This window comes from Pseudopodoces humilis, chromosome 1, assembly GCF_049639895.1.
Source record: "Pseudopodoces humilis isolate 2021_Gansu_Grassland_sample_001 chromosome 1, ASM4963989v1, whole genome shotgun sequence".
NCBI lineage: Eukaryota > Metazoa > Chordata > Aves > Passeriformes > Paridae > Pseudopodoces > Pseudopodoces humilis.
The window spans coordinates 64,379,949-64,405,838 of record NC_142200.1 but is presented as its reverse complement, the minus strand read 5'-3'; the positions used below and the strand labels follow the sequence as shown (position 1 = coordinate 64,405,838).

General features: G+C 38.8%; 1 protein-coding gene across 2 annotated transcripts in view; it reads right to left on the bottom strand.

Moving 5' to 3' along the window:
- MOCOS (molybdenum cofactor sulfurase) overlaps positions 1–25,890 on the bottom strand; it is a 209,301-nt gene that overhangs the window by 100,702 nt on the left and 82,709 nt on the right. For both annotated transcript variants that reach the window (XM_014256806.2, XM_088060279.1), the window contains one exon: positions 23,641–24,279. In XM_014256806.2, the coding sequence (XP_014112281.2) occupies positions 23,641–24,279 (639 nt within the window). The remainder of the gene's footprint in view (positions 1–23,640; positions 24,280–25,890) is intronic.

The window sequence follows — 25,890 nt, the reverse complement described above, 5'->3', positions numbered from 1 at the left end:
ATTTACAACCAAACACTAAGCAGGGCTGAAATGAACTTACTTCCTCTTCCACTAGTTTGATTTTTCAGGTACAGCATATAGATATTTCAGGGACATGCAACCATGCTTGTAAAGGAATAGGCAGTGAAGATATCTGGTGTGACTAGAAATATCCAGTAGGAGAACCAGGTGACATTGCTCCAAACAGAGTACATACAGTTGACAAAATGTACATATCTTCTCTTCAGACTTGCTAATCACTGGAAACGGTAGAAAGCAGTTAGCTTTGTGCGCAGGGAATTCATACTATACAGAGGAAAGTATAATCACACTTGGAAGTATGCTTAGTACTACCCAAGCAATAAAGTACTTTGATAAAACAGAGTCTTAAAAAGATAGCAAAGAGAATAAAAATTCATTCTTGATTTGCCATGAGCTCTGACTGGGTCAATTGGGTGCTGTGATAGTGCAGCAGAGCAAAATGGAAAGTAGCACAAAGCATTGCTGCCCTCAGCTTGGCTGTCAGACTCCCAGATTCCTCATCACCAAGGAAAAGAGGTTTGCACCAGCAGAATAGGAGCTCCCCAAATCCACAAAGTTCCACACTGGAAAATAAATGTGAATTTGGAGAAAAAGGTACATAGAGTTGCCATTCAAAAATACATTACACAATTTTTAGGGAAATACAGGGAATTTAGTAGTATGAAAGCTGAAATATCATCCAGACAGCATTCTGGCGGTCAGAGGGATCTCTGACTTTAAATTTAGTGCAATAATTGTCTTCTTTGTAAGACAGAAGAAATCTGGAATGTCATATGCCACCTTAAAATGGCACAACCAGTAGGTCTCTGAATAGCTTTGCCTTCAAAATGATTATTCACATAATGAATTCTAAATGTATTTCAGATTTTTAATCTCTTAATGTATGTAGAAAACCCCATATAAAAACCTAATAAGACTGTCAGCCCATTCAGTATTTTGATATATCAGCTATGCGTTCAGAAGACTTCTTTCCTTCATCCTCCCTTCCCCATCCATGTATGTTAATGTTTGCTTTACTGGTTATAATTACTGGAAAAAATCCAGTCGAGATTAGATTTCAGTTATAATTAATGATGAATGTGTCAAAGTATTATGATGTTGTTTATCACACTGCTCGCAATGTAATTTAGTGCAATAATACTAAGGCTTGCTATGTGACAGTTATTTAGCATTTAAGTCTTCTTAAGATGCTCTGCAGAGTATCCTGAATGTTAACTATGGAAAGATTATTTTATACAAAAGCAGCTTCAGGCAAAATATAGCGACAACTTGCTAGAGCCCAGCAAAAGCTCTTAAATCTTATGTCATCTACGAGCTGAAACATAATAATTAAATAATCTAGACATGTTGTAAAGCTAATGAGAAATCCAAAGGATAAAATTAAAAATTGACATTAATAGGGCAGCTTAACCATATGAGGGAATAAACAGTCTTTGTTCTTTCTGGTACAATTTCTGAAGAGATATCTTCCTTTTCAATGTGTACATACACACAAAAGATTGAAACCTCAGATCCTGGGGGGAAAAAAAAATTAATAACTTTGGATGCTGTAGACAGACAGCTCAGGGTATTTTAAGGTAAGACTTAGCTGTCCTAGTTTGTTGTGTTGGGAGTTTTTTTGTTGGTTTGTTTTTCGTTTGTTTTTGCTTTTTTGTTTGTTTTTTTCTCTTTGCAGCCACTAAATTAATTTCCTTTTCACCTCAGACATGGTCCAAGAATTTTCTACTGTCAGGGGGTCCCCATTGCGTATTTACTTGAATGCTTGTGAATCCTGTCACTGGCCTGGGGCCTTTTTCTGCAATGAATGTGCAAGTTTGCCCTGAGGAGCTGTACCCCAGCACAGCACAGTACTGTGCTGCACAGAGCTGCTGTACATGACCTCAGATTGAAAAAGAAAGCAGTAGTTTTACAAATATTGCCTGTGATGACTAAACAAAGGTAATTACTTGATACATGTTTTTACCAGGAAAATATCAGGCATGGTGGGAAACAAGAATATGTTAGTTATTTTTGTAGTTAGAATAGCTAAAATGAAAAAGTTTTAACATTCAGTCCAAATATAGAGGGAAGGTTTAGTTTAAGAAAACTTGTACAGTACATAGAAAATCAGTTCACTTGTTTTCAAGTTGCAGCATGCTGAAAACTATAAAGTTCAGACTTCTCAACAGAATTTGTTTATCTTGTTGTGGTTTCTCACCGTGCCATATAGCATTCTGTGCACATATGACAATGCATATGAAATTTACTAACATGTTGTAATCTCATTCTCTAAACCCAAACACACTTGAGGGACACAATTCTAGGCTCTGATGAAAAAGCACAGTTCTCCACCAATTCTTCTGAAAACAAACCTAATGCTAAAAGTGCTGCCATTCTTGTAGAAAGAAATCTAAATTGTCATTGCTTTAGTATAAACCTACAAATAAATATTCCTAATATCTTGCTGATGTATGTGAACTGCAAAAAAATCTAAAATTTCTTTTCACTTGTAATCTATGAAAATAACTGTGTTTTCATAGTAAGCATATTCTTTAGTTTTTCTGATGTCTAGCAAACCAGTGCTCTTTAGATTATTTTCTAGCTAATACTTTATATTTTGGAGGGAAGGGATATATCTGATAACACACTGTTAAGAACATTATACCTAATGAGATTTTGCACTCACTAATGTTTTTAAAGCTACATTTGTTAGTCACTCTGCAGATATGTTTAATACAACTTGACTAATGTATTTGTTCAATTAACCAACATAGCATCTATAAAAATTCTAGTGTTCAAACTCACCAGAGCCATTTCAAAGGCTCTTTTGACAAAACCAGAATAAATTAGTGAGACAAGAGGAAGATTTTTGAGAGGTACAACATTTGATATTGGCACAATTATCATCAAAACAAAAGCTGGGTAATTTTAAGCTATGCAAAAAGAATCAGCATTTTTACGACCTTTGTTATCATAATAACATATACCAATGATGGAGCTGACTGAAGATAACACTGACTACCCACAGAGATGGATATTGATTAGCAAGAGAGATCCTGATAAAATTTGACTCTCAAGAAGCACTTGACCACAAGCCTGGAGAGTCTGGCTACTAATTTAAAGTTGAACCTCAGAGCTTTTGAATTGTTCTAATTAAATTCCTGCTAGCAGCAACAAGTTCTATGGACAAATTTATCATGGACTGTAATCAGAATTTGTGACTCTTTTTCCTTACTTCCTCCCTCTGCATGCAGGTAAATGTCACCAAAAAGAGTGTTTGTGCAGGTAGGCTGAGAAAGGGCACCATGCTGCTTTCTTCTGCTTATAACACCCATGTCCACAGAGGGTGCCTGGGAAATTTTCTGGAGAGACCGGCAGAGACACATATTGCTGGCTACCACCACAAGATAGTCTCATGGAGTACTGGTGCCTATATCCAAGTTCACTGTCCTTTAGAAGTTGCACTTTTCCTTGATTTAACAGGTGCCATCTGCTATGCTGCCTTTAGTTGCACTTTTTCCTCAAAAAAATTGAAGCTATTTTTTAATTTTAAAAAGTAACATTAAAAATGAAGGTTTTCATTAAAGGTATGGGCATCATCTTGACTTCCCAGCTTTTGGGCAGATACATAGCACTTAGCTTCCAACCAAGTTAAATCGTGCAAGTCATCCATTGATGTGAAGAAATGTGAATTGAGTAATTTCAGATTCCTTTCCTATATACCTGTGAGATGTAAGTCATCAATGTTTAGATTAGAATAAATTAGACACTTTCCTAACAATTTTTCACCAGCGCCTGCTCCGGAACACATCCAACCATTCAGCTCCTCCATCTACCTCACACCACTCTGCACACTGGGTCAGCTCTGTGCTAATCACTGTGAACAGGTTATAAATGACAGGTTATAAAAGTCCTTGTGTCCTTCCACAGACATCTTTCCCATAAAGAGATACTAATGAAATACAAGCAATGTGCATTAACCTATATGCTACTCTAAGTTTATCTTCATTTATGTTATCCTCAGCCACTATTTAAAACCAAATCTTAGTGAAGCTCTGACTGACCTTTTTGCATACACATACCAAAAATAAATACTGCTCTCCTGCTTTTAAAAGGTGAACTGGAGCTTAAGCAGACAAAAGCTACAGTTCCAATTTTGAGATACTAAAATGGGAACTGCACTTGGTTTGGTTCTATTTTCAAGTGCTGGGAGTAGCTACCGTTCTGCCAACTGACCAATGCTGGATTTCAGAGTTTATTAAAGGCATTAGTGTTAAACACATTAAACACATAACAGTTTGGGGGAAACTAAGTCTGTGTCCATTTTCAAAATCTATGTCAACCAGCTAAGATACATATCCTAAATGATAACAAAAATTTTATGGAAATTGAAAAATAGAGATAAGCACATATATACAGCAATTATCATTATTTCCTTTAGTCACAAAATGATAGAATCATAAATGTTGGAAAAGACCTCTAAGATCATCATGTCCAACTGCTAACCCAGCACTGCCATATTCACCACTAAAACATTCCCCCAAGTGTCACATATACATGCCTTTTGAACACTACCAGGGCTGGTGAGCCACCACTTCCCCTGGGCAGCCTATCTCAATGCCTGGCAACAACAACATTTCAGTGAGGAAATTTTTCCCAGTTATTAATCTAAACCTCCCCTGGAGCAACTTGAGGCCATTTCCTCTCATTCTGTTACTTGTTACCTGGGAGAAAGACACCGAATCGTAGGCAACTACTCCTTTAAGGAGTCACAGTTTGCTGGCAGATTGCAGACTGAATAACGAAGAGCAAGCAATCAGTTTTGTGTACATCTAAGACACAAAGCTGCACAGAGTGTCTAAAAACAGAATGTCATCTGGAATAGGACAAGAATTCCCTAAAGTGAGTAGAGAAATGAAAATATTTAGTCTCAGAGCCTCTGAAAAGCACAAATTAACATGACTGCTTAACATACGTGAGGAATGCTTAAAGTGTCAAGGGACTATTTGAAGTCAACATGAAGAAGATACCAAATAAATGCATTATAAAGAACAATAACACCATACAGACTCTTCTGTGTGTAGCCTCTTTTGTCAGGAAAATGGTACCATTTGAGAGGCATGTGAACAGGTTAAATGGTCTTGCTAATATAATTTGAGTACTCTGAGTCAGAAGCAGTAGCAGTGGAGGACCACAGAGCATTTCTTGACATAAAATGAAAAAATACACAATCCTCTTTTTTCTAGTTCCTTGTCCTCTTTTTCTTTTCAGGAATGAATCCTAACAAAGCAAGACAGTTTAGGTGCAGCTCTTGTGAACAGCAGGTGTGTACATACTTGCTCTTAGCAAACAAAGCAAGCTGACACATCTTAGCTGTTCTACCTCCTCAGGTGTCTTGGTACATACTGATTAGCCTAAGGCTAATATTTATGCTAAATAAGGGCATAATGCTATGTAAGTCTCTGCACTGTTCCCTCTCAGAGACAATGGGTCCTCACTCAATGTTCTGGAGGACTCTGCTTCTCTGGAAAAGCATCCATTTTGTTTAGTCAACCCAGCAGCCATAATCTCTCTTACTGCACAAGTACAAATTAACTATGCTTGCCCAGGTATAAATAATGTATATTTAAGGAAGCAGCATTTTTAGGAACTAACAGACTCTCTAACTTAATGAAGGAAAAACTCCACACACACACACACACACACACACACACACGCACAAAATTTTCATCTAGGAGGCTGCTTTGAAGTTGAATCACCTAAACTATATTATTTTCTGGTGATAAAACTCTTCTTTCAAAGAAAAATACATTGTAAATGACAGAAAAATCCATGTTTACTTCCAACACAGTCAGCTAAAATCTCATTCTTCAACAATGAACACATTATGGCAAGAGGAGGTTAGAGATAAACTAAATTAAATATAGTGTAATTATATATAATTGTAATTGTAATGGTAATTATTTTTCTTAATTTGCGTCTTTATCAAATGGCTGAGGAAATATTTATAATGCAATTGTTATGCACACTGGCAGAATTATAATTCACACTGTAAATACAGAGCATTCTCTGAAGCTTTTCTTAGGAGTGAAGTATAATCAGGGAATTGCAAACAAAACCAGAAAAAACAATGGAGTGAAAGAAAAATAATGCATCAAGAGTTCCTTAGAATAATTTTACAAGGAAGATGATAAAAATGTAATTTATAAAAAAAACCTGCAAAACAGTCACACTTCATCTGAATGCTGACATTTTGTACCCATGCAGGGTTTCTGCAATCAGGATTATTACTGATGCATCTCATATATGCCAAGGAGGTCTTATTCTCTTAGGATGCTTGTTATAAGGCAATGCTGAAAGGGAAAAGACAAACTTTGAACTTTTCAGTCATAAAGAAATCCTCATTTTAAATGGTAATCACATTGCCAGGATCAAAAGGATTCAGAGCTTTATCACTCCATTGACTATATTTTTCCTGCAATCAGGGAAGTAATTGAAATAAAAATATTAAGACAGAATGCTGGAAATAGTACAAGGTAACACTGTCTTTTCGGATCTGCTGAGAGACAAGAAGACCCAGGAGGGACCTCAGCTTCCAAATCTAATTTGGGCTGTAGATATATACATCATTAAACAAATAAAGAAAACACGATAGACACCATGCCTCACTGATTTTTAGTTGCCTGAGGTCGATGAACCAAGTTAATCTTTGAATGTGAGATGGTGTCTAAAAATCAAAGTATCTGGAAATTAAAAAACCAAAAATCATAGATCTAAATATTACTTCTAATTTTTTTTTTCTTCCTTGTAGGATTAGGGTTCATTCAGCAGTATCTTATAAAGGAGATTATCTTTCTTTTACTGTGCAATTTAGCTTAAGTCATGCAAAAAGTGTTTAAAAGAAGGTTTTTTTTCTTTTTTTTCTGCAAACTAAAACAGGTGCCAAAGATATTTTCCCCTATGGAAATCTGAAAAATGGTACTGTCATTGCTTTACTTTTTTCCTGCAGATCAGTAATGCATACAGTGATTCTATCACCATGGGTTGTCAAATCACTGTGGTATATTAAGCCATAAAGTCTCAGTTGCAATTGATAACTATATGTTCGAGTACAAATGAAGTTATACTGTTCTTTCTTTCAAATTTGAGAACCAGATTTCATGCCCTCCAATAAGGCTGTTCTCCAGAAATTAACCGTTAGAATTCTGGTTTTGACTTGGAGAAAAATGGACAAGGAGCAGAGGATAAACATCTAGATGTCTGTGTTTTCAGTGGAGCACCAGCAAACACCGCCTGATTTAATGGTGCCTAAAGCTTGTAATGCAAGTTTTATAAAAAGAGGTAAACAGATTTCCCAGCTGTAGTGGCTGGTCCCATAAATAAGGTTACTCCAACTCAAGAGCCTTGACTCACTTGCATTTTAGACACTGTGACTACAACTCCGGAGTCTCGGGAGCAAGAATATGGCGGAACAATTCCGATTACAGCACAATGCACTACCTGGACCACAGAAGCAGGCTTAAAATCTGCTCCTCACTTGTGAAAAGGAAAGAGATGTGTTCAATGTTTAGGTTTTCCCCTCTTCCCTAAATGAATTGGTTTTCATGTATTTAGCTTATAATAGAAACTGAACAGACACAAGAACAATCCTGCATTAATGTTTAGATAATATCATATTAATGCTTAAAAAAAATAGCAGTGTATACCTGGAAAGTTAGCAGTTTGAAATGAAGTGATTAATCAGCTATTATTACAGACATAGTTAAGATTCACATTATTTACTCTCAGGGCAGCATCACTCAGAATTTCTGGATCACAACGAGCCCTAAAAGCATCAAACGACTACCAGTTTACAGAGTTGATATGCTGATGTTTTCTTTAGCATAAAGTTCTCCTGATGTTTTCAAACCTTTATTCTGTAGCTATGATTAACAGGCACCTCAGCACAGCCCAGAGAAAAGGTGAGTAGGCGACTCGGCTTCTGTTTTTACCTTCTGTACAGCTAAGCCTACAAACATGCTGACAGTGAGGCAGGGAAAATCATCCAGCGAGATTAGAAATAGTTAGGAAGAGACTATTGTAGCTATTGCTCATCCTCTGATGGTGCAGACTGATCAGTCTTGTTTGCCAGGTCACTGCTTCAGATACAGTTTGGCCAGACAATTCAAAGGCAAAGGATGTAAAATAAGGCTTATGCACAGAACCATGTGGATTTGAAAAATTAACCTGTCACGAGACACAGGGTCCCACTTCTCTGTTACTCTGAGCATTAGCAACAGTCCTGGCTCTCTGGCAGTCTTGGAAGAAGAATGAGCTCTGAATGTAAGATGGAGGAAGAAATATTTGTCATGCAATATACAGCAGTCATCCCTATGGCTTAAACTCTCTTTGGCAAATAGTTCCCTGAAAAAGCTCGTGGCATGCTCTCCTTGTTTGTGTGTATATGGTTTTCCTGTCCGTACATGTCATTTGCACCTGGAAAATGAGTTGATAGTGCAATTTGCAGACATAAATATAATGAATATTCTTCCTCCACCCCTTTCAGGACATCCACACAAAAGCAAGGTTCATAGGCTTATCAAGTAGTTTCACATCTTTTGATAGGCCACTATAGATTAAAAAAGTCTCTGAATGAACCTCACATGATATTTAATGATAGTTGTGCTTTCCTTGATAAATTATTTGTGTACCTGAGAAAAAAAATTCAGAAATGTTAAATTAATGGATTATTAATCATTAGCTTGGGAAAGCAGCAGGGATAAGAAAAGTTTACTTAAATAAGATGTTCTGCTGAGAATTCTTATGATCGTATAAATTTCTAACATTCCTGCAACCATTTAAACAGCTGAAGGTAGATGGTTCTTATTACTGCTTCATTAACTACAAAATGGCTTCAAGATTCACATTCCCACCTTTAAATCATAATTTAAATAAACCAGGCTAGGATAAGAAATCTTTATCTTTGACTCACGATTTTGATTGCCAAGCATTTGTGTTCATCAGACAGGAAGGGAGATTAAATGAAAACTCATTCCATACACCCTGCATGAGACAATTATGAGTAAATTTACATTTTCTTGAACAGGAAAAACTGAAATAAAGCCTGTACTTGCTAAGTTTTAACCTTAGTTATACTCTGAGTTTGATTTGTCAAATAATCTAAATTTCTGAAAATTTCATGTAATTCGTCTTAAAAGGTACACATCCACTAAGGTGTGCATAGTATCACATTAAAGATTTGGTGATGATGTTAATAGCATGAAGGTATTAGAGAGATTTTTAGGGAACACAAAATTAATAGACCTACATTCCTATGTATAGTTAAAATGAATAAAGACTGCAGGTGTGTTTATGCTGTGGACATTAATCTTCATACACTTTAGTCTGTAACAGAACAATTTACAGAAAATATTTAGGATGTCTGCTACAAACTGGCACACTAACAATTTTGGAGACCATTCTCCTTTACCAAGAGAAGAATAGTACAATTTGATTAACATTTTTTATAGAAGCTGAACACATTCATATATCTTCACACATGACTTCTTAGCTGAACGTAAAATTTTACAGCAGTTTCATTCGTAATGTTTACCTGTGCTCTGCTGTGGACTTACAAAAGGAACACAAGATAAAGAATACAAACAAGAAAATGATGAAGGAACTCAACCTTCTTGGAAATGCAATCATATTATTAAGCTAAAACAGGCTTCATTACAGCTTATTGTTTAAAGCACTTTGCATGCATGTCCCTTGCCAAGTTGTGATTATCAACACCATAGCATCTAGTCCCCACTAAAATTTAAAATTGCACCTTGCAATTCCACATGTAAAACTCCTTTTAAATCCCACCAGCTGGTATCAGAGAACAGGAACAGTTACAGCTGCATGAATTTGTTACATGTAGAATGTGCACTTACATGCAGTTTAAGTTTGGAGGGAGGAATTCTTCCATGCTTATTTGCCTGCTGGTGAGCGTACTATGATTTTGGGTTATGGGTTTTGGGTTATATTTTGGGTATGCCCATATATATATATATATCTTCATATACATTAAATGACAAATTTTTCAGAAAAATCAGGTGCATGATCCTGCTTATTTTTGTTCTAATGTAAACATCACATTAAATGCTAAGAATGTAATTCTTATAAATAGGTGATCTGTCTGCTCATCACCATTTCTGCAGCAATCTGCCTAGGAAAATCATCTAGAAATGTCTAGATAGAGAATCAATGAAATCCATGCACTTTTAAGAAATCTATTCACTTGATTAAAATTGATTAAATTTGGCATAAGGAATGTAACCCAATGTTTGTTGAATTGCGTGAACAGGCCTCTACACAGCAGTTCTGTCACTCTTCTGCCAGAGAGCTTATGCTATTCACATTTAATGTGTCATGTTTCTGAATGCCTGCAAAGGCTCTTCCCAGGCTTTTAGCATAACAGAGCACAACCTTTCTGGGGCTACATGTACTGTCCTAGCAAAGAGCCACTCTGAAGTACCTGGTGTGTAAAACCTTATTTTGAAAGATTTCTGTCACACAGAGATGTGATTTGAGCTATACTAGAAAAATGTTACAAATGTTCATAATTAAAGTGATTAGAGATAACTTGGTGTCTACATATTGGCATTTGGCAGTGAAGGATGGGTTGTGCAGGACTCCATTTTAGGCCCTGCGCTCCTCAGTATCTTTATAAATTGCTTGGATGAAGGACTGGAAGGGATACTAAGCAAGTTCACAGATGACACAAAACAGGGAGGAGCTGTTGACTCCCATAAAGGCAGGGAGGCCCTGCAGAGAGATCTTGACAAATTAAGAGGTCTGGGCAATCACCAACTGTACGAAGTTCAATATTCCAGGAAAGTGATAGATTCTACACCAGACATGGGGCAACCCTGGCTGTAAGGACACACTGCAGAAGGAGATGCTGGGAAACAGTGTCATGGAAAGGGACCTGGGGGTCCCTGGTCAGTGGCAAGCTGGCCATGAGTCAGCAGTGCCCTGGCAGCCAGGAGGGCCAACCCTGTCTTGGAGGGCATCAGGTACAGCATGGCCAGCTGGGCAAGGGAGGGGATTGTCCTGCTCTGCTTTGAGCTGGAACAGCCTCACATTGAATTCTGTTTGCAGTTTTGGGCACAAAAATATTAAAAAGTTATTAAGGTTTTTGAGAGCATCCAAAGGAGGGCAATGAAAATGGTGAAATGCTTGGAGGGGAAGTTGAATGAGGAGTGGCTGAGATCACTTGGTCTGCTCAGCCTGAAGAACACTGAAAGGAGATCTCATTGCAACTTCCTTGTGAGGGGAAGAGGAGGGGCAGACACTGATCTCTTCCCTGTGGTGATCAGTGGCAGGACCCAAGGGAATGGCCTGAAGCTGTGTCAGGGGAGGTTTAGGCTGGATATCAGGAAAAGCTTCTTCACCCAGAGGGTGGCTGGGCACTGGAACAGGCTCCCCAGGGGAATGGTCACAGCACCAAGGCTGCCTGAGTTCAAGAAGCATTTGGACACTGCTCTCAAGCACGTGTGACAGGGCCAGGATTGTCATGGACTTGATGATTATTGTGAGTCACTTCCAATTCATCATATTCTGTGATGCTGTGATTTCTTATATGTATACATATGCTTTGTTTAATTGGAGAAAAGCTCATGCAAGGTTTATCTTTTATCTTTCTTAAGATAAAGTAAAAAAATCTAGGGCTAATTATTTTGAAACTGTCCTTCTAAACTAACCCGTCACGTTAAACGCAGAAAATTGTATATGCAGAAAACCCAAGACCTTAATATGGTATGACATGAACAACACCCTTTCTTAATCTGATGAAAGCTTCAAAGCATGAATGAATGCCTTAATTCATACACTAACAGCAGAAACACCCAAAAATATACTTTCTTCTCTAGGAAGGGTTAACTGGGTTCCTGTTACTTGGCATCAATTTATTGATTTGCTTAAGAGGACAGACTTTGCCAGATCTGTCACTGACAAAATCATCACACCATTTTTCCCATTTAAACTGGCCATATATTAGTGTAGCTAACTTAAGATCAATCAAGACACTTCTAATATAAAGCCAAAATGACTGATAAGAAGAGTTTGATTCACACTAACCACTTTTTTGCAGTAAATGTTATGGAGAAAATCCAGGCAATCTATATTGCTGAACTGAAGACTGCTGGCATCAGCAACAATTAAAAAAAAAAAAAAAGGCCCACTTCAGAGTACAACCTGAAAACATAATGGCAAAATGTCTGCCATAAAGTGTGAAATAGGAGATACAATCCTTTCAGCATAAATACTTTCTGTGCATTAACTCTAAAACTTTTTATCATTAAATTCACTAAAAAAAAAGCTGTTACAATCATTTGACACAGTTATTAAGCCATAACAGATGTTATTTGATAATATAAATGCCTAGATATTAAAAAAGTAGATTATTATAATGCTAGAGAATCCCTCTGAATTTTTTAATTGAACATGAACAGACACAAATGTGACAGCCAAGTGCTTAATCAAATCTGTGTATTTCCATTTTTGGAAACCATTGCTTATACGTGAAAGTTAAGAAAGACTGTAAAACCCCTTTTTCTCAAGAGCATCAATATTTTCCTTTTTCTTCTAAATTAAATCTGTTTGAGAAGCCTGTAGATGTTTCTTTCGCGGGTTCCCAAGAGCAGAACTGCCAGATGCACTCTTGCATATATTTGACTACTAAGAAGATGAAAAAAAAGAGCCTATACCAAACCCGTGCTTGTACTTGTAATCTTCAAATACTAGGTTGAGTGGTGTCATCTAAACAGGTAAACTACTCTGTTTCTATGTAACTCTTTTTACCAGTAGGAAGGTAAAAAGCTTTTTTGAAAAAGTAGCTCCCTGTAGCTTAGCTATAAATAAAATATAAAGTAATACGGGTATCAAATAAGAAGCCAAATACTCTGAGTCACTAAATTTAAGATAGTTCTGTAGGTCTTCTGCTATAAGTGGACAAACCTTTATGACATTTCAGCTTGCTCTCTTTCATTCTGATGTCATTTAGACTGGAATAACATCCTTTCCTTAAACGATAAGACATCTCTGATGATACTGGTCAGAATAAGTCTGATTAAGAATAACATTCCAAAAAGATTTTAGAAGCATGATTCTGAGTGGAAGGAAGTCACAAAACCAGAAAAATGTTAAGTGAAGGTGAAGATCTTTTTCAAAAGACCCAATCTGCAATTGCCACATGATACGTCACATGGAGGTATCTCAGTCTCCTTTGCAGAAGCCATTACAGTGAGTTCATGGATCTCAAGGGATCCATTCACATCATGCTGAAACCCACTAATTTTTAGTTCCTCTAGCTGGGCAAACAAGAAATGTGCAAATAAAAGTAAGCAAGAATGATTAATATCAATTAGTGGCATTACAATGTATTAGTACATTATGTTAGAGGAGATGTTCCGTCATTCATGGTCAGGCATTTCCTGACATAACCTTAGTAGCAGTTTCTATTAGAGAAGCATACTTCAATGTATAGTGATTACTTCCATTAAGGACAAAATTTTAAAGGAAACTACCTAGTCCCATCCCATTTTGAAAAAAACTAAATTTGGATGGCATTCAGTCAGTGATTTTAATTGCCAGGCACTTTACCATGCTTTTCTCTGCCCACTGTCCACAAAAAAGAATAAACTAAATCCATACAAGTAGTATGGGCTCGTGAGAAGGGAAAATATAAGTATTTCCAAAAAGTTTTGCTTGCAAAAGGATCCATACAGAAATATACCAATGTAATTAGCATAAACTTATTTGACTTAAAGTACAAGCTGACATCTCTGCTAAAGCTCGAGAAGTTTCTGAACCAGAGACTAACTGAAATGCATATTCTTCAGTCCTTTTCTGAATTGGAGAACAGATTCCCCTCCCCACAATTTTCACTGCTGTGCTTTTTTACTCTTTTTAAAACCCAACACAGTACTATGTCCTAAGTCTAAGAGATGTTTCAACAAGAAAGGCTTCAACAGAAAAATGACAAAACTGTTGAAACGAAGAAGATTCAAAATGCAGGGTCTGTGCAGCCAGACAACCTTGCTCCCAGAGTTTGTGTCTCTGGAGAGGCACCTCTGGCTTGTCATGGAGCTTCACTTGCAAAGGAACGAGCTCACCATCAGCCCGAGAAAATGGATTGGTGTGGAGCTCATGGTCTTTGCTCTATCTGGACACTGAGAGGGCCATGTGGCATTCAGCTCTCATCCACACATATGAAATTAAACTACATCTTCACAGCTGTGAGCATGCACATGTATGAGTCTTGAATCTACACGTGGATCTGGGTGTCCTACTCTGCAGTGCCAAGTCCACCCAGCTGGCAGAAGGACTGGGTGGCACGGCAGACATGAACAGCAGGATCCTGCAGTTTGGACTCATTTATTCACCAAAACAGAAAATCTATGGAAACCACGGATTACAATAGCTGCTTGGAAGCTCATGGTGGCAGCATCCATGCAGAAGACATGCCAGAAACTTTGGCGCATGCTAAAGGGAATGGCCCTCATCCAAAGCTCATGACAGCTTTCAACAGGCCAACACCACTCCTTTACGGGTCAGAAATGCATGAGGAGACAGAGCCGCATTTCTTGAATTTCCCCATCTGCTCCTAACACCCCAAGCCCTCCCCATTCTGCCTGAAGGAGCCCCCCTCATGGATGGGTCAGCTCCCAGGGCAGACGTGCAGAGCTGCCACCCTCGCAGCAGCAACCTCACATCACCGTATCTGGGGCTTGGGGCTGGCACCCTTACAGACACACTGCTTCAGCTTTTCCTACATTTTTGCCATCTCCCTTCTGCTTGCTCTTATTTCTATCAGCTCACACCTTTCTCCTGCCCACATTATCTCATGTTTTAAAAAGTTGCAAAATAGAAAATATAAACACCTTGTCATAGTCCTTCCCTGCCCTGACAACCTTCCTCCTTAGGAAGGAACATGGAAACACACACACACACACACACACACACACACACATAAAAATCATCCTCCCTTCCCTGGTCTCCTCAAAAGGTTAGAGAAAGCACTAATGGTTTTCCTGGGGTAGGAGGGAAAATGTGAGAAGGATTCCTTCCTTCTTTGGGAGGTTTTGAAGAGGTACAGGGACATGCTCTCTGCAGGACCAGACCTGTGGGCAGCACATGCTCCTGCCCAGATTTGGTGCTTTCTGCACATCTCAGGCTGCACCATGTAAAATGAGACTGAACTCACTCCAAAGAAGCCAATAAAGTTTAAGCAGCCAACTCAGAACAATTTCGGCATCGCTTTGGAATGTATTTAAGTGCACACACACATGCCAGAGGATTCAGAGCACATAAAAACTAGGTTAAAATAATGTTAAACATCTAAATCGACCCCCTGATAGTAGTTATAGCTCTTCCATATGTCTGCCTTAGCTTATGCTTTTGTCTCTGAGACTTCAGGAGTCAAATAAAGAACATTATACTAATTATATACTATACCGTGGAGTATTTACAGCAATTCCTATTACTAAGAACTGTCTGAGGTAAAAAGAGAAAGAAAACCCTTTAATTCCTGCACTTTGAAGTAAATCAACCCCTTAACATTAATTAAATACAACCTGTATATTGTAAATACCATCTGGGTCAAAAAACCAGTCTCACCCTTTTACATCCAATATCATGACATTTTAAGTACACATTACAAATGGTGAAGAAAAAAATGTGATTCTTATGCAAAACACATGACCATTATTTTTCCTCATATATCAAATGGGTTAATCAATCACAAATGTAAAATCTACAAAACATAATTAAAAATGTGCCGTAAATTTATCAGCAGTAAACCAATTCTGTAAAGTCACAATAGCTGGTGCTAGAAACTCACCAAGCCTTTTAGGGAAGTATTAGAGAAAGGTTTTATTCTAAGTTTGAGCACAAGACCTCCATAGGGTAAAACTATGTTATGTCACCTTGTTAGCCACAATGACTGCAAAGATATGTCCTGGTTCAAGCAAAATTTTTACTGTATTTGATCAAAGGCAAAATCAAATCCTGGTATAAACCAGAATTCCCTTCTTGCTATCATCTCAACACACTTTCTATTTTAAGAAAAATGCATTTTACAATGAGCTCTAAATTTTTCTCTTTAAAAAATGAATGTGCTGTAGCTCTCTAGCAGTTTATAAGGTTTATTTCACAAATCAATAATTTGATTCCATTCATATAGTGGGATGGAGTTTCCCCAACTTGAGTGGTGGTGCTTAATGTGATTTACATGTGCCTCTCTGTGGTAGGCATGTGGCTACACTGGGCCCATGATTTCTACTTTCAATGGCATTGCAAAACAAAAGGGAAAACATGGTTAGTTGGATTGGCCTACTTCCAAGTATGAGAATCCACAGTACAGTTAAAATTTTTTTTGGATTTCTCGGTTTTATTGATTTTATTACATTGAACATTTCTATAAAGTGTGCAAGATCCACTACCTCCCGTGCCTCAGGAAAACACCTCCTTCTGTATTTATTTCTGTACTGTAGATTGTATCCTAGCATTTGGACACTCCAGGAGTGTGCAAATGAATAGAGGTGGCGCTGACTCCAGAAGCCACCTGTGCCAACTGTATTGCCTCTTCAAAGTTTTACCTATAGTATTGCTTCTGTTTGGGTGACTAACCACCAATCCATGTTAACAAGCATGTTTTCAAGTGTCTGGTTGTGCTTTACAAGCATTTATCAGGTTATCACTGCTTTCAGTTTATCCCAGATTCAGCAATTTAAGGTGAATCCCATGGTGAAACAAGATCAAAAGTGATCCCCTCAGGATATCCTTTGGGTTGCTGATGTGCAATTTTCAGTTTGTTCTGACTATGCTGGGGAATGAAACAACTTCAGTATTGAAAAAAAAAAATCACCTGGAGGATTAGACTGCAAAATGACACACAAATACCTTCTTAATCATGGGACTTAGAACAAAAAAAAAATGAACAAAACTTTCTTTTGCATCCAATACTGAAGAATTTGGCTGGCTGCAGTGATGGCTGGCAGAAAAACACAGCAAATGTCAACTGCCACCTTGGATGTCCTGAGAGGCAGCAAAACAGACTGCATGAAACTTGCCAGCAGTTACTTACACTTCAGCAGAGAAGGGAAAGAGTAACTGGTTACTTGAACCTTCTTACAGTTACTCTTTTATTTTTCCACAGCTCTTGTTCTGAAAAGCAGTTGTAGAATTAAGTTCTATCAGTTAAATCAATGGACTTTGCCTTTCAGACGTAGGGAACAGCTGAGTGAGAGGTCACAATGACCTCTGACCTCTCATCTCTGCAGGACAGGGTGGCACTGGGAGCTGAGAGGAAGGAAGAGACTCCTTCACTGTCTTGTTCCCTGTTCAGGCTTACAAGTCCCTGTCAGTGGCTGCAGCAGGTCTGCCAGGTGCAGAAGCCATTCTCATGGTGCAAACACCCATTAGAAATTAGAAGACCCCTGTTACTTCCCAAGTATCTAATCTAAAATCCATCACTACTATTTGAAAGGGTGCTTGTTCAGGGAACTTACAAATTTGGGAATTTTCCTGTAAGTGGCCCTGTTTGGACTTCTAAACATCACAAAAAATGCAGAAGCAGCATAGCAAAATGCTTAAACAGAATGTGGTTTTTGACAGGGTGATACTTAAGTCCACTTACCACATTATGGGCATAGTCTTCATGTGTGGAGTCAATGAGCATATGCCAGAACTGCAAGGCGAGCCTGCACAGAAAGATTGTGCTCTTCTCAGCACAGTCCAGGCCCTAGGTGATTTCTCAGCACTATGAAAAGCTTTAGTGGAATAAGCCAGCATCTGTCAGTACATTCTTTCTTTCTATGCTGACAGAAACAATCACGCTAAAGAGATTCCTTCAAGCAGATCAGGCTTATTTGCCAAAGGATTCTCAAGCTGCTGCATACACACCACCCAGCCTCAGGATTTTGTCTCAGCTCCAGCTCTTGGGATCCTAGTTTTCATCCCTAGCTTCATGCCTGTATTTTCCATTCCTTGCTTCCTTCCCTTCCCCGCAGCACACACAAATCCAGAATGCAACTGAGGACCTAGACCATGCCAGTATACACTGCATAAGCATGCACAGAGTGATGATCCAGAGATCTCTAGACACAGCATCAAGAATGAAGAAATCTGCTGTGGCTAAGTGCAATTCATAATAGACTACGAAAGTGTGGGTGCTGCTTTGGGATTGTCAAATTACTCAAGCAGCAGAGGCAAGAGTCACTAAAATTTGTCAGGACCAAAGTCGTATCATCTGGATTTCCAAAGCTTTTGAAAATGCATTTGGAAATGAACACCATACAACAGCAGATACCCCAATTTACAGATAACACAATTCCTTTTCCCTTAGTCATAAATTTCAGGATGATCAGATTCTGAATAGCACTCCCAGATACAAAAGAAAAATAGGGCAGATGATGAATATTTTATTGCTGAATTCTTGCTATCCATAATCATATTATTTTATTATCTCAAGCTGTGCAGAAAAAAAACCATGGGAAATGAGGCTAGATTTGTGAATGATAATAGTAATTTGTCAAGCTGTTTGATACAAGGATGAAAATACAATAAACATGATTTTAAAAGTTGAGATGGGAAGATTGGCTACTGACATGAAATGGGAAAGTGTAGAGAAGTAAAAGAGACTGAGGCACATTAATTTATATAACAGGAACAACAAAATAAAGTACAAGAAACACTAACAAAAGCTGTATCTATTAAGAAAAATGGCAACCATTTTGACAGTCCCGGTAAGGAAAGATGGATAAGCTGTATCTCATTACATGTTTCCACTTAAGTTTCACCTTGACTTCGAAAAATTTATTTTCTTAGCACACCGCTCTTGGATTATGTGTGAATGGGGAATACCTTCTGCTAGTGGTACTCAGACACATATATTCAAATCCCTTTTTCCAATGACATTTGCTAGAGTTCAAGTTTCCCTATGAATTACCACATGAAATGATATGTTTCAGTGTATTCAAGCTGAATACTAATCACACACCATAAAGAAGCATTTTTAAAAAAGAAGAAAATTTAAAAAATAAAGCCTTTTGGAATTACAAAGACGTGTCTGAAGAGACAATGCAGATGGAGCTTGGGAGAAGCACACAAAATCAATCACAAAAGCACAGAGGCTGGAAAGGACCCCGGGAATCTCAAATCCAACCTCCAGCATAAAGCATGTCCAGCTGGAGCAGGTTACTCAGGGCCTTTGCCAGTTGGGTTTGGATGCCTAGAGGGATGGAGGTTCCTTACTGTAAAATGACAGGGATAAAACCTGACTAGGGCTGCTGTTCATAAGACAAATTATGACCCAGGTGTTTCAGCCACTAGCAAAGAAATTTAAACTGCAGATTAGGTAATTGAATTAACTCTGGCCACAGCAATCTGGCATTTCATTTGAAGTATTGTAGTTCTGTTCCTAACTGCTCTGTCTGTACTTTATTATTATGAAAACACTTCAAAAACATAAGAAGCAAAACCCATAGCAGCTGAGAGGAAAGAAAAAAAGCAAAAGTGATACAGCTTGAATCACATAGATTGAAAATGTCAATGTAACATGTTGTTTTTACTCTTCAAAAAAGTTATCCTCATTCCTGACCTATTTTTAAAAACTTCAAGCCTCTCCAGGCAGAACTTTAAGTCTCCACAGTTCATGGACCACATCAGTAATGCTCTAAACATGAACTTTTAAATATTGGCTTTTCAAATAACAACCAAAGGATCAGATGAGGCCAAGTATAAATATTGACCTATGAACAATGACTTAGACTGTCTGCATGACAATTTGGTGTTTAACGGGAACTAGTATCCAGCTGTCAGTTTTGATTATTTTAGTTTTAATCCCTCACACCAAGGTTACACATTGTGTATCCAGCCTTTGAAGTCAATTTCCTTTGTTTCTAACTCTGTAGTAGAAGAGGGTTAAAGCAGGCCCTTCTTCTGAATTCAGTAAAAAAAGCCCTCGAAACAGTGGGAGCCTCAGATACCTGAAAGGTTTATAATTAGTCAACTTCTGAAAACTCTTGAAAATACCAGAAATAGAGTACCCCACCAGGTCCCCACATACCTTTTCCTTCTTAATTAAAAAAATTATAAAAGCAGAACTGAGATCTAAAGCACATTTTGGATATTTTTTATCTGCTATGCAATCTTGGGAGTCATGTATCAATTACCTCTAGAAAAGCTGCTTGGAAACTAGAGCCTGCATGGATGAAATTAAAGGGAGTTTTATCCTTGGCTTGCAGATGATGCAGGAGCACCCTGGGATACCACGATTTCTATGCTCTGTCATCCTGAATTTCAGTGAGAGTTGTACTTCAAAGCCTTTTTAGTTTGAAAAATCAGAAACAGAGGTCCAAATGACAATGTTTCCTTGTTATTTTTATTTCTATATTAAAAGATTAACTGGACATTCTCTGTACCAACATCTAATTCAGAAATAATGCATGGTCTCGTATGGAAAGAGCCAGGTGAATGCAGCCAGCCTGTTCATTTACCAGTCCAGAACCAGAACCAGACCACCCAGCAGCATTCAGAGCACACACCCAGAAGAGGATCAAATGCATGAAGCATCATTTTGCATACAGTGAAAGGTCAGATGTTCACATCATGGGAGATGTAGGATATCATGCTTCTGAATACACATCCACAAACAATTGAAAGGAATGAAGGGCTTTTTTTTACCATTTCCTCTTCTCACTTCTAGCCTTTCCCAAGGTCTATAATTTTATATGTATCTATATATCAATACGTATTTCATATTTGTTTGAACAGTATGGGATAAAGCCCTGGAAAGAAGAGTGAGGCAAGAGAGCTGGTTAAGATTCAAGGGTCATCTATTCCAAGCGTAAGAATCATGCATCTTAATAAAGTGGAAGTCAGGCAAAAAATGCCAGGAGGTCTGCATGGATAATAAAGAGCCTCTGAAGAAACCAAAACACAAAAAGGAAACCTGCAGGTGGTGGAAGCAAAAACAGGTAGCCTGGGAGGAATACAGAAGGGTTTTAGAAGGGTCCCTTAGGCACAGGCTAGGAAGCCCTGAGGGAATTAAATCTGGACAGGGACATCTAAGAAAACAGGAAAAACAGTACATCGGTAGTAAAAGGAACACTAGGGAAAAATCTCTCCAGAAGGGATCAGGATGCCTGACTACTCAGGGTATGGAGAAGGCTGAAGTATTCAATGACTTTTTTGCCTCTGTCTTGACCGGCAAGTGCTCCAGCCACACTGCCCAAGTCACAGAATGAAAAGGCAAGAACTGGAAGAATGAGGAATGGACCACTGTAGGAAAAGAACAGGTTTGAGACCATCCAAGGAACCTGAAGGTGACTAAGTCCACGGGATCTGATGAGATGCATCCTTGGGTCCTGAGGGAACTGGCAGATGAAGTAGCTAAGCCAATCTCCATTGTATTTGAGAAGTCATGGGAGTCAGGTGAAGTTCTCTCTGACTGGAACCCCCACTTTTAAAAACTGAGGAAGGGAAGACCTGGAGAACTACATGTTGGTTAATCTCACCTTGGTGCCCAGCCAGAATGTGGAGCAATCATCTTGGAAATTATGCTAAGGCACATATTAAATAAGAAGGTGATTTCTGCCAGCCAACATGGTTTCACTGTCGGCAAACCATGTCAGACATATTTGGTGGCCTATTATGATGGTGCTACAGCATTGGTGGATAAGGGATGAGCAAGTGACATCATCCACCTGGACTTGTGGAAAGCACTTGACACTGTCTTGTATGACACCCTTGCTCCTGAACTCAATGGGCATAGGTTTGACAGGTGGACCACTCAGTGGATGAGTGGATGGACTGGCTGGATGATGACATCCAAAGAGCTGCCACCATTGGCTCAGTGTCCAAGTGGAGACCAGTGACAGGAGGTGTTCCTCATGGGTTGATATTGGGACTGGCACTGTTCAACATCTTTGTCAGTGATGTGGGCAGGGGAATTGAGTGCAGCCTCAGCAAGGTTGCCAACGTCACCAAGCTGTGTGGTGCAGTTAACACACTGGAGGGAAGGGATGCCAGAGGGCCCTTGGCAGACCTGAGAGGTAGGCCTGTGTGAATCTCAACAATGCCATGTAAAAGATCCTGCACATGGATCAGGGAAATCCCAAACACAAGTACAGGCTGAGTGGAGAATGAACTGACATCAGCCCTGGGGAGAAGGACTTGGATGTACTGATTGATAAGAAGCTCAACATGACCCAGCAATGAGTGTGCTAGCAGCCCAGGAAGCCAGCCATGTCCTGGGCTGCATCAAAAGCAGCGTGGCCAACAGGTTGAGGGAGGTGATTCTGCCCCTCTGCTCTGCTCTCATGAGACTGCACCTGGAGTGCTGCATCCAGTTCTGGGGCACCCAACATAGGAAGGAAATGGATCTGTTTGAGTGAGTCTAGAAGAAGGTAAAAATGCCCAGATGACTGGAGTACTTCTCTTACAAAGACAGGCTGGGAGATTTGGGGTTGTTCAGCATGGAAAAGAGAAGGTTCAGGGAAGACTTTACAGCAGCCTCTCTGAACCTGAAGGAGGCCTTCAAGAGAACTGGAGAGAGACTTTTTACAAGGGTATATATTGATAGGACATAGGGAAATTCAAATGGAAAGCGGGAAGGTTTAGATTAGATATGAGAAAGAATTTTTTTACTGTGAGGGTGGTGAGGCACTGGAAAAGGTTGCCCAGAGAAGTTCCTCGATGCCTCATCCCTGCAAGTGCTCAAGGCCAGGCTGGATGGGCCTCTGAGTAATCTGGTCTAGTGGAAAGTGTCTGGGCCCACAGCAGGGGTGTTAGAACTAGACGATCTTTAAGGTCCCTTCCAACCCAATCCGTTTTATGATCCTGTGATGAAATGCTAATCTCTAGCAATTCCTTTGTGCAGATGTGAGACAGGAAGAACGATCCTTTACTGCATTTAAGTTGTTCCTGACATGAAGGAGAGGGGCAGAGAGACCAAGCATCACTGAGTGACACTTCAGTGTGTTCAAGAACTGGTGAAGCTTACCTTATTGCCCTGCCTTTTCTTATGTGTGCATGTTTCACCTCCTTTAGGTGTCCGTTATATTCTGTAGGAGAGTTTCAGAGCTACTTCAGAACCTCAGTCAAGGAATAAGAGCAGCGCAAATATTTGTTGTAGGTAACATATTTTACTGAATTTGTTTTTCTGATAAAGCTTGTCTTGAGGGTAAAGCATTGCACATTTCCAGTGAAATACATAGACCTAACTTTGCAATTTCACTGAGGGTAGTTACACCGTGTGATCAACCTTGCTCTGGCTGGTTTGGGTGCAGAGTTTCAAAAACAAATCAAATTTCCGTTGAGGTACCTTAAATACAAATTAAAAAATGCACAGATTGACCTTTATGTCACTGAATGAAGCCTTATATGAAGCAGTTTTGGCAAACTGGATCAGGAAAGGAAGGTAAATATTTAAGATGATGTTCTTTAGATAGGCAAAAAGAATAATAAGACAAACTGAGTTAGATGTGAAACACCAATCCAACTGCATAAAAAGCACGTCCATCACAGCCCAGTGCACATGCCAAGCCTGAGACATTTGTCTGATGTAGACAGTATTAGCAAAAAATCCTGTTTTGTTAAACAAAGCCTTACCTTTCTGCAATGGATCTCCTTGGGAAATAAAAATCCTCTCCTGCGAGGTAGGCAGCTGCAGTTCCACCTCCAAAATAGGTTTTCCTCAAGAGGGGAGCAATCCTGTTGTTTACCAACAATGCTCCTAAACCAGTTGGGAATCCAAAGATTTTATAGAATGAGATGGGGATAAAGTCAGCTTGGTGAACTCCCAGGTCTAATGGAGAACTGCTCACGTATGAGGCTGCATCTAGTAGAACAAACCACTTCCCTGGTATTTTGATGGGGCAGAGTTTTCCAGATTTTATGTCCTGTATCCATGAAAGGGGATATTTAGTACCAGAAAAATTGCTCTGAGCTGGGTAAGAGAATAGATGAGGTGTTGTGCAGTTTTGTTCTTCGGTTGGTAACCTGCTTTTTGCTAACAAAATTTCCTTCGGTTTTATTGGAACTGACAAGACATTCATTGAAGAAGTTATGCCCCTTATACCAACCACAGATGTATGGCTGTCAGTTAGGTAACAAAATCGACTGCTGGGTTGCTTTGTGCCTTCAGGTATCCAAGGGAATGATTCTGCTATCAGTTTAAGTGCAGCTGTGCATCCAGATGTGAAAATGATGGTGTAATCCTCAGCAGTAGTGTGAAAGTGTTGCAATATTCTGAAAAATGAAAGAAAGAAAAATATCCATTTATTTCCAATTTTTCTCTTTTATTGCTGTGTGATATATTTTTGTTTTCCTCACCATAAGTTCTACTCTGACATCAGATATGAATAGAAGTAGACAAGTTTTGCCAAACAGTACAATAAACTTCAACAAGGGAACCTGAATCGTTTTGCCCACAAGAGACTCTTTTCAGTGTTGAAGTAAACGTGGCTGTGTTCTTAAGAAGCCAATTTGCCTGGCTGCAAATAGAGTGGCCAGTCTGGTCCCTCAGTGGGATCAGAATCAAGCCTGCATATAATTAAAATTACACTGTCCTTCAGAGAGACCAGTTTTATTTGCAAACTAGGAGAGTTTTCAGTTTAGAGCAGACAGAATATGTTTCAGTTAAGATAATCTACTTAAATAGTGGGCATCCAAATTAAGGGTCACAGTATTCAACAGGGAAACCTTAGCAAACAGCTTTGTTCCTTGCTTATGTTATTAACAATAGAAACAGAAGGCAGCAAGAAGCAACACACACTTCCATGGGCTTTATGCACGTAAGGCTGTAATCTCTGTACTCCACAAAGGTAGCCCAAACCAGAAGAAATCTAATGTTTTCCAGTAAGCCAGCCTATGAAAAGCAAACTGGTCTCTGGAGGCATGTCTATACTTAACACATTCTTTGTTGGCTTTAAACCTCCTTTTGTGAACACCATCTAACACAGCTTGTGGTACCCATGCTAGGTTGTGCATCTATTACAGTTTGCAGTGTGCAAGATTAGTCTTTTCAGAGGCTGAGAAACAGCTTCAATTCAGTCACCTTTCTTACCCCTTTCACCTGATGGACTTTATCTGAATTAACTTTATAAAACTCCTGCTAATATAAACAGATAATGTAACAAACATCTGAAAGACATCAGTTTCAGTGAATGGAGAAAAGCAAACAAAATTGAACCAGAATATATATGCTACTGCTCAGAAATGCTCTCAAAGCAGCTGGCATTCTGATCTGTGGAATGCCAAATTACAGACCAGCATTTAGAGTCTATGAACCCTGGTTTCCAATGTGTATCATTAAAAGTTTGCATGTTTTATACAACAGGATATTGCCTCACTAGAAGAGGCAGAAAATGAAGATAGAGGTGGATTTAAATATAAGTTGCACAAAAGATTATGTGACAAATTCAAGTTAAAAATCCTGAAACATAGAACAGTCGTGAAATTTCTTAAAATTTTATTCATCCAGTCTGAAACACAAATGCTACAGGTAAAGGGTCTTAGAGTTGGGTGGTGGGTGCAGCAAATATTAAACACTGGAAAAGAAACTATTGCAATGGCTTTGATGATTTGCACTAAAAATCTACCCTAAAAAGGCCCACTGAAATGATATGATGAATACTTTCCTGAGTTGAAGAAAACTCTTATGGTACTGGGAAGTACAGGATGCAACAGATGGATACATATGAGCCCAAATGAGACTTAAATTTTTGAAAACTGGTACATATGATTGGTATTTTATGTCTTCTGGAAATGAAGAAAGAAGAATATTATTATTTCTGAAGAAAGAGGAATTATGATGATTATGATGATGATGATGATGATGATGATGATGGTGATGATGAT